Source organism: Lampetra fluviatilis, chromosome 37, assembly GCF_964198595.1.
Source record: "Lampetra fluviatilis chromosome 37, kcLamFluv1.1, whole genome shotgun sequence".
NCBI classification, from domain to species: Eukaryota; Metazoa; Chordata; class Hyperoartia; order Petromyzontiformes; family Petromyzontidae; genus Lampetra; species Lampetra fluviatilis.
Genome location: NC_136311.1, coordinates 5,921,415 through 5,934,521, shown reverse-complemented (window position 1 = coordinate 5,934,521; position 13,107 = coordinate 5,921,415). Strand labels below are relative to the sequence as shown.

The 13,107-nt window shown below is 49.2% G+C and overlaps 1 protein-coding gene across 1 annotated transcript in view; it reads left to right on the top strand.

The window, feature by feature from the left end:
• Positions 1-13,107, top strand: part of SBSPON (somatomedin B and thrombospondin type 1 domain containing) — a 41,175-nt gene that overhangs the window by 20,657 nt on the left and 7,411 nt on the right. Inside the window, exons 2-4 of the mRNA XM_078873682.1 lie at positions 6,693-6,878; positions 7,951-8,041; positions 9,737-9,910. Coding sequence (XP_078729808.1) covers positions 6,693-6,878; positions 7,951-8,041; positions 9,737-9,910 — 451 coding nt within the window. The remainder of the gene's footprint in view (positions 1-6,692; positions 6,879-7,950; positions 8,042-9,736; positions 9,911-13,107) is intronic.

Here is a 13,107-nt window from a genome sequence, read left to right as displayed (position 1 = left end):
TCATAGCTCATCGGATTCCTCCAGTAGAAATACATATTCTGATTCAGAATTTGAGGCCAGTGACACGGAGTGGATACAAATTGGAGACCGCACTTCCCACAATGGGTCCTCCAACTCTCATCCACTCGGTCTCTCTCGCCTCTCTATGTAAGGTGCTCTGAAGGAGGACCATTGCCCGAAACGTTACCCACTATATATTCCCTTTTCAAGGCCACAGTGTTATTGAGGAATGCGGGTGGGTTTTTGTTACTTGAGCTTGTTTCACCACTGCCAATGCAGCAGCATCGCCGGATAATCTATTTTAATGCCTAATGAAAAACTATTTTATTATGTTATTTTACCTGTTAAGGCCGACTGAGCTTTGCACCTGGCCACATGATTGCTCAACGAAGTGGCTTATCGTGTGTAAAGTTAGAGCAGCCAAACACTCAAAACGCACGATGACTCTAAATGTGGTGGGAAAATCCGGCAAAAAATCCACGCGACCACGGGAGAGAGAGAGAGACACGCAAACTCCATATCATACAGGCGTCGGTCTGGATAAAACCCACGACCTCCTGTACACCAGGCGAGGTAGTTGACGTCTCGCCACCGTGGCGCCTGCTATTGAAGGAGGGCCACTGCCCAAAACGTCTTTTACGGCAGCGCTAATGAGACACGCGCGAGTTTGGGTTCGATCGCAGGTGGCTGAAATTGAGCATTTGAATTGAGGATCTCGGCGATCCTGGCTGAATGCTCTGCTCTGATCGGAGCCACCCGGTCACCTCCCAAACTGTAGCGGCATTTTTTTGTTTTAACAATGCAAGCCAGCAAAGAGGTCTGCTGTGGCTCCGTCCTTGTGAGCCTGCATGAGTTTGCTCAAGAGTTAACGATTTATCTTGAGAGGATATTGTCAGGAATTTGTGGGGTGCACAAAAACTCCTCACGGTTAAATCCGTGCTATAAGCACACGCCTGGTCAATGTCTCTCTTTTGGAGAGAGAAAAAAATTACGCGATTGTGCTGTGTAATTGAGTAAAACGCATACGATACACATTGCACAAGTCGTATTTAAGTACTCCCGTCAGAAGAAATTCATCGTAATTTCTACGATTTCTTCTGCTTTGTCTCGCTTAGCAGGTCCCGTTTGCATTGTGTCTTTGTGGGGATTCCCAGGACCGGTTCAAATAATCGTCACTGGTGTTGGCCGTGAGTGGGAATGGAACTCAGGTTGCTGGGTTCATAGCGCAGCGCGCTAACCGCTACACCACCACTCCCCACATTGTCACTCACACGCGCAATTTAATCTTCATGCATCGCAAATACAACCCAGCTGGTTGATTCAGCCTATCAGCCCTCTCGGGTTGATAAAATAAGTACCGCTTCGCATGGAAGTCAACAGTGGTTGTCCTATGTATAGACTCGTGCCCGCTATAGGAAAACGTAATTTCCACCACTGACTCTCCATTCTCATTCTCGCAGGAATTATAGTTGATTGACAAATCGATGCATTGTTACCCCACCTCGTATATACCGGAATGTGTAATATACCGGCACGTGACTTTGTGCAAATGAGTAGTTCATCTGTGTATATCTAATAATGCGTTTTAGCCTACGCATGTGAACTGAGACTTCGTGTCTCTGTCCAACTCTCAACATGTTACGTAACGGCAGATGTACGACTCTTGACAGCCGTTACGCGACCGTGCTTCTGGCTGCTGGCCTCGTCTTGGCACGAGTGCCGCTGGCCGCTGTAAAGTGCTGTGGTGGCGAGATGATGTTATCTCCTTCGCCTGGTCTGCAGGAAGTCGCGTGTGTGGGTTCCATCCCGACCCTGACGAAGCCTGTATATTCGGAGTTTTCGTGCGTCTTTCCCCGTGCTCGCGTGGGTTTCGCTACGGGTCCTCCGATTTTTTTCCCCCCTCCACATTTTAGAAACGTGCGTTTTTAGATTATTTGGCCGCTATAAATTTCCACGTAAGCCACTAAGTTGAGCTATCGCACCTCTGATTTTAGCACGGTTGGCCACGCTCGGTGCGAAAGTTCAATATACGTACATTTGTGGCAAGGTCACTTCTGAAAAAAGCTAATACCTCGGCGTGCTTTACGTGGTAAAAATAAAAAATAAAGTTTTCGTTTTCCCCGTGCCAAGCGGTGTCATGACGCTGGAAAACCGCAGGTGCCACGCGTAACACACGAGGCACGACTGCTGCGCTATGAGACACCATTGCAAGACTGATGTAATCCATCAGAGAAGTGGTCATTTGCCTGTGAGGAATAGCACTGAATGGCTCTGTTTATTTTTAAAGGTGGCGTTGAACGCAACTTGGCAATGTTTAAATATGCTTTTTTTATAATAATAATAATAAAGGGAAGTTAAAGGTACAGCCCTGCAATTGCTTGTTCACATCACTGCTTGCAGAAGAACTTTCATTAGTGGAAGCTCACGAGCCCCTCTAACAAGGTACTGGCCTACTCTTCCACACCACTCATAGTCCAAGATGCATGGCTAGCATGCATCTTGGACTCTGAGTGGTGTACTCGCTTATAAGGTACATGATGCACCATTTTTGCCAGCTGAAACTGTGAACGCACAGAATGGTTGGACTGACGTGACCGGGTGGTTCAGGGCTGAAGAACCCTGGGTTCGAATCCGTTTTGCGTCGGTCCCGTGATTTACAAGTCTATTGAGTTGATGGTCTGAGCCTTGGGTCACGGAAAACACATTGCAATACATTTGTTTTCCCCCCCCCACTGAAATTGGATAAATTCCATCTCTTGGAATAGAATTAATAATAAACATTAGCTTGCCATGTGACAAACCTTTATCTGTAGCAGGGCATGTATGAAATTGTGCCGTAGCGTGTTGCTTAAACCAGTTCACTTGAAGGGATCCCTCCAGCAGCAGCTCTGTACAAGCTGCCTCCTGTAGGCTCTTCTCTAAAACAAGGTGATTTATACACAACGTGAAAACAATTTCTGACCAACACAAAGCATACCGATACACCACGACCATGAAACGCACGCCATTACCAACGCCGTACAGGCAGACTTGGAGGCGTGGCCATGTCGTGTCATCTCTCTGGGTATTGTGACGTTTGTCATCTGGGGGGGGGGGCTTGGGGCCGGTGGTGGTGGTGGGGAAGCCGGGAAGGGGGTGGGACCGGTGGTTCCAATTTGAGGGGCTACCATACTCTAGGTGGTGTTGAGCACCACTGGGCTAAGTGGATATTTTGTGTGGCTGTAAAGTGGATGTCTGCTCATCGAAACTTCCAAAGAAACCGTACCCCTCCCCCCCCCCGAGCTGTCATAAATCTAACCCTGCGATGGCGCATGCCCGCTTTGAAGACTCTACACAATTCAAGAGGACATGTGGTTTTGTGTTTCACGTAGCTCATGCATGCGTGCTATTTCGTAGCGACGAGAGAATTTCATAAACCCATCTCTGCAGCATAACTCGGCTTTATCTTAGATGGCAAGTTTGTTTGGTTCATTACAACGATTCTACAGACTGTGTGCAGTGTAAATCGTTGTGGTATCTTTTTGAAAAATAGCCTGAAATAGACTCCCGCTAAACATTTTCACATCAACTGTTATTACAACACGATAGCGTAGTTTATTCTCTTTTTTTTTACTTTGCTGTGGAAAAACACCAGTCGTCAAAGTGCCTCTCTCACTTGCTTAAAATTTCGAGACAAGACGGCAGGGGTTGGTACGTTGGCCAACACTCGTGCCTCACGGCAAAAAAAGGGGGCCTGGGTTCGATTTCCGACTCGTGTGTGTGTGTGCCTGTCTGTGTGGAGTTCGTAATGTCTCTCCCCCTTGTTCTGCATGGGTTTCTCCCGGATTTTATGATTTCCCAAACCGCATCCAAATATTGAAAAATTACCTGTAAACTACATCATGTGGCCTCCTTTGCCAGTACCAAAATATAAATAATAATAATAGGGGTTTTCCCCTTTTTTTCTGGCGACCAAAACTGCAACCTTTTGCAAGGAATCATGTTTTACATTAACCACAATACTTGCAGTCAGAATGCAAACAAAAAACAATTGCAAGTATTATAGTTGATGTAAACATGATTCCTTGCAAAAGGCTTCAGTTTTGTCACCAACATTTCCCCCCATCCCGACTGCAATAAACTTGGCAGGACCCTCCTGAAAAAGAGTCCTGAGACTGAGTGACGGCATTCCTGGCTTAAACAAGCCGCTTTAAAGCAAGCAAAACCAAACGACAAAAAGCCTTCCGCCACAGAGAGGCACGACGTGAAAGTCAAAGTCCTTTCCTGCTCCGATGACCGTTGAGACGGCGACCCGTCTCCCGCGTGCAGCCCAGAGCCCAGCTGTGGGAATTCCACATTCCTACGGCAGCGGAAGAGTTTGTCCAGAGGCCACAACCCCTGTGTGTTTGTGAGTGCAATCGGAGCAAACGACTTGAGAAGCCCCCAAGCGCGCACCAAAAAAAATCCCAGATTCAATCCAGCTGATGAGTGGGCCGTGTGATAAGTGAAATTTTTCGTGGCTGCGAGGGGAATGTGGGGGAGGTCACAAATCCCAGCTGTCCGCGAGGGTCACGGAGAACCGCCGTCGACTGCGTTCGCTCTGTAAAATGTCCCGCGGTGCATAACTGAGCTGGAACGACTCGCAGTAAACAGCCTTGCTCCCAAGACAAAGGTCCCCTGTATAGCCTTCACGGACTTGTTGGGAAAGTGCTGTTAGCGAGCACCTAATGGAGGCTGGCACGGCACACGAGGGCTTGGGTGGCCAGCACCACGCCTAGCTGCCTTTGTCTCCCTAAATGGCGACGTTTCCACATCGCACCAGGTACTCGTTTGAGGCCGAGTCGACCTAGTGGATGCCCAGGACCGGTTCAGATAATAATCATTACTGGTGTTGGCAGCCGTGAGCGAGAATCGAACTCGGGTTGCCGGGTTCGTAGCGCAGGACTCTAACCGCTGCACCACCGCTCCCTAGATCCAAACAGAGACGCACACACGCTTGCCTTTTATGAGACTCTCTCGTGTGGCACGCTGGGAAAAAAAACGCACCGAGCCTCTACCCATTGCCCCAGGGGCTTTGTTTATCCGTTGCAAGGGGCATTCAGTATCTCCCCCTCCACTCCCACCCATAATCTTACGATGGAAAAGGTGGTGTCAAAACAACGACGCGCCGGGCTTGGCATCGAATTCCTTCTGTCCGCCATGCACACACCGCGCGCGGTCGGTGGAACCGGCACGGACGCCGCGAGCCGGCAACACGTCGCGAACGTGCGCGCGGGGGAGCGCCCTTCGTAAACGCCAGCCGAGGACGCGGGCCGGAATTTGACGAAAACGTGTCGCGACGAAAGTCAAACTTTATTTGGGTTTTAATACAGGGCGGCCCGTTGGGAGACTCCTTCGCTGAAAATAAATCGGCAGAAGTTTTATCGGAAAGGATAATTCACTTTCGAAGGGTTCTACACGGCACCTGCCAATCTCGGTACACGTGCGACATATTTCGTATCGCTCTGCCTCTCTGTAAACATCGGAAGGCCATGGCCTGCACAATTGGAGAGCCACTGTGGCGAGATGTTAACTTCCTCTCCTAGTATGCAGGTGCTCGTGGGTTCGATCCCGAGCCTGCATATTTGGAGTTTGTATATTCTCGTGGTCGTGTGGATTTTTCTCCAGATCATCCGGGTTTTCCTTCCACATTCAGAAACATGCCTTTTTAGAGTTTTTGGCTGCTATAAATCTCAAATATAAGCCAACTTCGTTGAGCTATCATTTGTGGTCGGGTCACTTCTGAAAAGGAACTATAAAGCTCAGTGGGCCTTACCTGGTAACACATTCCTGCGGAGGGAGCTGGTAGGAACGTTGGGTTGCTCGGTCAATGGCCAGGGTCAACGGCGGCGTGGTGTATTCCGCAAATATGGCCGACTGTGAGGGTGGGCACAAGCCGGCGTGAGTAGGTTAAACGTTTAGTTTTATAAGGGCACCACGGGGTGACCAGCCCCTCCCCACCCCTCCCATTTTTGGATGCACGATGGACGGACGGACACAATGATCCCCTGTGGACTGGTGTAACCAGGAGGGTCCTACCAGTATAAAACAAAAATTAAATCAGCTTTTGAGAAGGGTCACACGAATTGTGTGGTGGACCTGTACATGGATTGCTGTGTAACTTGCCGACGGGTCGGGCACATTGAATAGCACCTTCTCAAACGTACATCGTGCATCTGTGCCGATCCGTTGTTGGCACCCGCTGGTGGAAATTCCACGTTCCCACGGTTGAGGCTAGCGTTTTACGTGGCGAGCGGCGCCTGGGGGAGAAAGACCAACGGCCGTTGACTTCTTGTAAAGTGGTGCATATGTTGTCCATCCCGGAGGAATTCTGGGGCCAGAGTTAATCCCCAACGGAGATTTGAACTCGCAGGCTTCGCGTTGTGGTCGTGGATGAGTCAAATCGGAGTTTGGTTATTTTTATTTTATTGGCAAACAATGCTTCACAACAGCACATGGTCATAAAATTGTAAATAAGTATTTTTTTTTTTCAGTGACATGGCCCTACCCATGTAGCAGGAGTGCACTTACCAACAACACATTTCTACCCAGCAGCGTTTAATTTAAGAAGCCTCACCCCCGCTGCAAAATCTAGCGAAAATAATTGCCATTTACATTGGCCGAGTTTGCCTCGTCCTGTGTCCCCTGTCAACGTTGTCTCGTCGTGGTTGCAGCCACCGACTGCGCGGTGCTGGGCTGGGGCGCCTGGTCGCCTTGCAGCAGCGCGTGCGGCGTGGGCAGCCGGGAACGCAGTCGCCAGGTGACGGTGCCTCCGCACAACGGTGGAGCCAAGTGTCCCCAACTGCGCCAGCGCCAGGGATGCTACAGCCACTCGTTCCAGCTGTGCCAGGGAATACGAGGTGAGCGGCACGGCACGTTGGCGAGAGACGGACACTCCAGTGGCGTAGCGTGATTTTTGGCGTGGGTCCTTGGTTCAAGGGACGAAAATGAAGGATCGCCTGTCACGATTTCTCCAGCGCACAACTGGTTTGGGTAATGATTAAAATCATCGTGTGTTTTTTTTTTGGTAACTTACCCATTTTTATACATGTCGTGCTATATCGGCATTGTGTGGACTTGCAATGTGTGAAAAGGCGCTTCAATAGCTCATCGGATTCTTCCAGTCTAAATATTCAGATTCCAATCGTGTCACGAGACAAATCATTTCCATCCGGATCTTTTGCAGAGCGGTGCGACCCATTCATGGTCTGACAGAGCGGCCCACTGAAGTAGATCTCGCAGAGCTACCTCTGATGCACACAGTAGGGGGCGGCACTTTCCCACATGCCCTATCACAGAGAGTAACGTTCTTTGGATGACATTCAAAGCATTCATTTTTTTTATCAGATCTGGAATTTTGTGACATTCGGCCGAGAACTTAATTTAATGCGATGGGTTATTTTTGCGTGCCAAACTTGGGCATCTGGTTCAATCACAGGTGGCAGAAACCTGGATTGGAACCCCGGATCTTGGCGGTGCCACCTTGGTGCTCTGCCCTTAGGCCAGGGGTGGGGAACCTTTTTTCTGCCAAGGGCCATTTGGATATTTACAACATCATTCGCGGGCCATACAACATTATCAACTTAAAAATGTGCCCGTTATATTTGGCCAAACATTTAATTAACTCACCCCTAATGCGATGGCTGGAACTGCTTCTCTTTTGCAGGGCCAGACTAAATGATTTCGCGGGCCTTATACGGCCTGCGGGCCGGACGTTCCCCACCCCTGCCTTAGAGCCACCCAGCTATACCTCCCTTAGAGAGCGATACAAACCAATAACAAACAGAAAATAAATTATTTTTTGTGCGCGTGTCGTAACATTTTGTGTGACCGTTGACGATGCGACCCGATACCATTTATCGTCGAGTGCACTGCCCTCTACCAACGGATCGCACTTCTCGCTCTGTCTCCCTCCTCACATTCGCACCGCAGAAGTGGCCCAGCTGCTGCCAAACTACTACACACGGAGCACAAACGACCCCTGGAAGAGGCCCCACATGATGAAAAATGAGCCCGCGACCAGGTGAGGATTCTGAGGTTTAGCCAAACGACGGCGATTCGTTCGTAACGCGTAAGTTAGCGGGGAGGACCATTGCACCAGATGTGTGGTGACCTCTTGTGACCGCATTTGTATCGACTGCTCTTGCTGCCATTCCGGCATCTTGAGTGATTTGTTTGAGCCACGTATCACGGTGGGGTGGGGGGGGGGGCGACCATGGGGGTGGTGCCATTTGTTTGAGGGTCGCAGTCCACTTCGAAGGTCGACCGCAAAATAAAGTGCCGACGTTCACCCTAAATTCGGACCTCCTGATCTCGCAGCCCGTGACGATATAGCCCGATCCCATCGGACCCCCGGAGTTGATCCGATTTTTTAAGCCTGGATAAGAGCTTTGATAGACGGCCACCGAGCATTAGACTCGTGTAGAAGATGCTCTGGGCAGTCGGGGGCACTGCAGCAAATGCCATTGTTGCTGTCACCACCCACCCACCACCACAACCGGCCACCACCTTCAGCCTATACTGTGCATTTTGGTGAAGTGTAGTCCGATGGTTCTCTCTGCCCGCATGGTGTAGGCAAGCCCTCCCCCAGCAGCGGATCGATGCACACAGGCTGCGTGTGTGGCATTACGCCCTGCATGTACCCGAAATTCGCCAGATCTCAAAAGCTAAGCAGCAGGTTCGAGCCTGGTTAGTAGATGGACGCGAGACTTAACCCGGTACTCGTCGCTGTTGTAGGCTCCAGTTGCGAGGGTGGTCCGGAGATCTGCAGTGAATGATTGGACTCTTGCATATTTCTGTGCGTAAGATGTGTGGTGGGTTTTCTCTGGGTGCTTTGGATTCTTCCTCCACAAAGCCACCTCCCTAATAGGGTTGGTCAAACCCAATTTAGGGCCACCATGAAAACGAGTCCTGCGACACGGTAAGGCTTTCCTGGCCAATGAACATCCGTGCCATTTATTACCATTATCTTCAGTTATTATTTTATCTAGCAAAGCCATGGTGGCAGAGGCTATAACGTGCTGCACTACGAACCTGACGATCAGAGTTAGATTCGTGGGCACGGCTAACATCAGCGGCGAGCGAAATCTGTTCCGGTCCTGGGTGTCTTCTTCACCAACCCGCACTGACCAGCGTGGTGAAGTATGGCCAACGAATTCCACTATCTACACGGCATGAGGGAGGCCTTCATCGGTGGTGTATTGACCACGGGGTACGAGTGGAGGATGGTGTTTGCATTGTAGGCGACCCCACTTTTTCAAAAGCGAGATGCCGGCGCGTCTAGTGAAACGCGAGCAAACGCCACCGCTCGCGAGCCCCGCACAGAATTCGCGAGTCCAGTGTGCGTGCCGTTGACCACTGCTCCCGCGGTATCGCCAACAAGTTGCTGCCACGATTACACATTGGGTCAGAAACCCGATAATGTGAGCCGTCAACGCACGTTGAAAGTCCAGTGCGCCGACCATTACACCGCAGGACCACCCGCGCACGAGACCACAACGCGTTGTAAAACAAAATGGTCCGCGACTTGCAGTACCTGCCGTACTGCCACATACCGGGCTGGACTCAAAGATCATGAGTGACGTGCCTGCGTGCATGATTGCCCCCCACACCCCCCCCCCCCCCACTGAATTGGTCCGCAACCTACTTGCTGTATTGCCACATACTGACCGGACTCAAATATCACAACTGATGTGACTGCCCACCCCCCCCCCCTCAGCTCGTGCGTGTTCTTCCGCGTGGACGACGCATCGTCGCCGTGCTCCAGCCGGAGCCCCGCGGCTCCGTGGCTGCGTCTGCTGCAGGCCGGGCGCAGGGTGTGCGTCGAGTGCCAAGCCGAGGCGGTCAGGCGGGGCGAGGGCCGCTGCTCGGGGGACGGCGTGAAGGGCACCAGGTGGGCCTGGGGGGGGGGGGGGGGGGAGGCTGGCTTGTGTGGGCCCCGTGACACTGTCGCGGCGGCGGTGGTGGTGGTGGCGGGGAGTGGTGGCCGCAGCGGTTATTGCACCGTGCTACGAACCCGGCGGCCCCCCGAGTTGGATTCCCGCTCATGGCCAACATCGGTGACGAATATCGGAACCGGTCTAGGCCTCCCCTAGGTCAACTCGGCCCGCAAATTAGTACCTGGTGCGGTGTGTAAACATTGTGGTGCTGGCCACCCGCCCCCTCGTGTGCCGTGCCGGCCTTCATTTGTACTCGCTAACTGCACTTGTCTTCCTCAGGTTGAGGTTGTGTAGAGAGATCAAGTTGAGGCAGTGTCATTTTCACGATTGGTTCAACTGATCGGTATTTACGGCCGAGTTATGTTTTTTTTTTATTACACATTATAAGTGGCCAGTAAGGCTTAAAGTTCTAATACTGTAAATATTAGCAACTGTGGGGGGTGGTGGTGCAGTGATACGCCTACTGCACTCTGCACCCAGCAACCCCCAGTTCAATTCCCAGCCATGGCTATCATATCTTGACGGGTCCTGGTCCTGCACCAAATTTACCTCCCTGCACGGAACATAAAGGTGGAGTTTGGCGATATAATCCAATTACTCTTTGGTTCTTTCGGCAAAGTCGCGTAGAAAAAGAAAATAAAAAATTAAATAATAGCATACGACGTTTCGATTGCAACACAAGCAATTGTCATCAGGTACAAATGAAAGATAAAAAAAACCTAGTGAACTTAGAAATATAATGCAATACAACACAGAGTCGGTTAACATAACAGTCAACACCCTACCTGGTTAACTGTTATGTTAGCCGACTGTGTTGTATTGCATTATATTTCTAAGTTTACCAGGTTTGTTTTTATCTTTCATTTGTACCTGATGACGATTGCTTGCGTTGCAATTGAAACGTCGTATGCTTTTATTTAATTTATCATTTTCTCTTTCTACGTGACTTTACCGAAAGAACCAAAGAGTAATCCCTGCAGTCACGGAAGCCCCAAATCAAGTTTGTAATCGATTTGGGTTGGTGAACGGGCAACCCGGGGCTTGGTTTTTCACAGTGGCTCAGACTTAGTGTCGCGCAACGATTGAAAATATGAAGTGTAATGCTTAGGGGATCGTAACAATTTTGGAATGGAGAAATTCATCGAATGAAGCACGACAAATTTGTCTCTTGTTGCAATGTTTTCGCTAAAAGAATGTGGGGAGGCAAGCTTAAGAGTTCACGCGGAATGCTAAGGAAATCGATGCAGTGGAATGGTAATGCCTGTTATTTGGTAGTTGGGGTATTTATGTTGCCGTAAAATGGTTTCGCTGCAGTAACAGCTGGTGCTGTTAATACATTTTCACACTTGGGGGGGGATATTGGTGCAAAAAATTCCAAAACAAAGCGGACTGCTCACATTCAAGCGATGTGAAAATATTGTCGCAATTTTTTCAGTTGTTAATGCCAATGTAGCTGTCAAACTGACATTAGCTTTCATTTAACCTCAATTTTTTTCTGTTTAAGCTGACCAAATTGTCGTCTCATTCGCTGTCATCGCTACGAACCATGCTCTATCCACTGACGGATGACGGCCCCACCCATGCCGACGTCGTCCGTAGCGGTCCTGTGAAGCAACAATCTATCTCGCTCATGCCCACGACTTGTTTTTATACAGTGATACCTCGGTTCACGAACGCTTCTGTTCACGAACAACTCGGTTCACGAACAGAAAAGTTCATAAAAATATGCTTCGGTTCGCGAACAGGAGCCGCGGCCATTTCAATGCTATTTCCAGGCTGTCACATGGTCGTGACTTCCTGTAGGAAGATCGTGGAGAGAAGAAGAGACACAGAAAGAAGTACTGTGAGTACTGTGAAGACACTTTCAGTGACTTTTTGCTTTTTGGTGTGCTTTTTAGCACATACAGTACTGTACTGTACTACTGTACTGTACAATACTGTACTTACTGTATTGTACAGTTCACCCGTTTGAGTGCTTACTGAAGTCATCTCAAGCAAGCAAAGTTAGTGTTCTGTCTTTATACATTACTATACTGAACAGTACTAATGTGTATTGTAATTTGTTTCATATTTTTGTGCTTCAAAAACCAAAAAAAAGGTCAGAACGGATTAACCGGATTTACATTGAACCCTATGGGAAAATGTGCCTTGGTTCACGACCAATTCGGTTCGCAACCAGAGTCGGTTCACGAATTAAGTTCGTGAACCGAGGTATCACTGTACCTCCATCTCCGCAGAGGTTGCCCTCTTGGGCATGTTCACTCCGTCTTTAACGGCCATTCCATCGCCAGTTTTGCCGATCGGCCAGTCGTCCCTTCCTGCAAATGTGCCCTGCCCGAGCCCACTTGCTTTGCTTAACGATCAATACGATGCCCCCTAATTTTAATTTGCTCCCGAATCCGTGTGTTCCTTTTCCCATCTCTCAGTCTCATTCCACGTTTTTCCACCTCTCCTCGTATATTTGCGCACTTTTAAACTTTTCTTCCATTTGAGTCTCGTTCTGATCCATATCACCACAAGTACCAATGCACTGGACTCTGGCCTCCTCGCTCCAAATATCCGCTTCTCCACCACTGGCGGTCGTTATTTTAGCCACCATGTGCCCTCCACCCCTCTGCAACTTTCTCTCCAGGGTGCCACAGATGCTATCTATCTCGCCTGATATACAGGAGGTTGTGGGTTCGATCCCAACCCTAACGCCTGTATATTTGCAGTTTGCTTGTTCTCTCCGTGGTCACGTATATTTTTCTCCGGGTCTTCCGCTTTTTCCCCTCCAATTTTGGAATCGACACTCGTTTAGAGTATTTGGCCGCTATAAATGTCCACGTGATGATAAGCCACTTCGTTGAGCTGTCATTCGTGGCCACGTCGCTTCTGACAAAGAGCTGTGTGGCCCACTGAGCCTTACCTCTGTAAAATAAAATTAGTTAAATAATGAAGCTTTTGTTACATTTTGAGTCCACGCATCTCATTCTGAACCGTGTCACCATATGTATTCATATTCTTAGGTTTTTTCGGTAAAGTCACGCAGGTAAAATTTTGTAATTAATAAAAGTAAAATAAAAATAAAATATTTTATTTTTATTTGAAAATTTTTATCTACGTGACTTTACTGAAAAAACCTAAGAATATGAATACCTGTGGTGACATT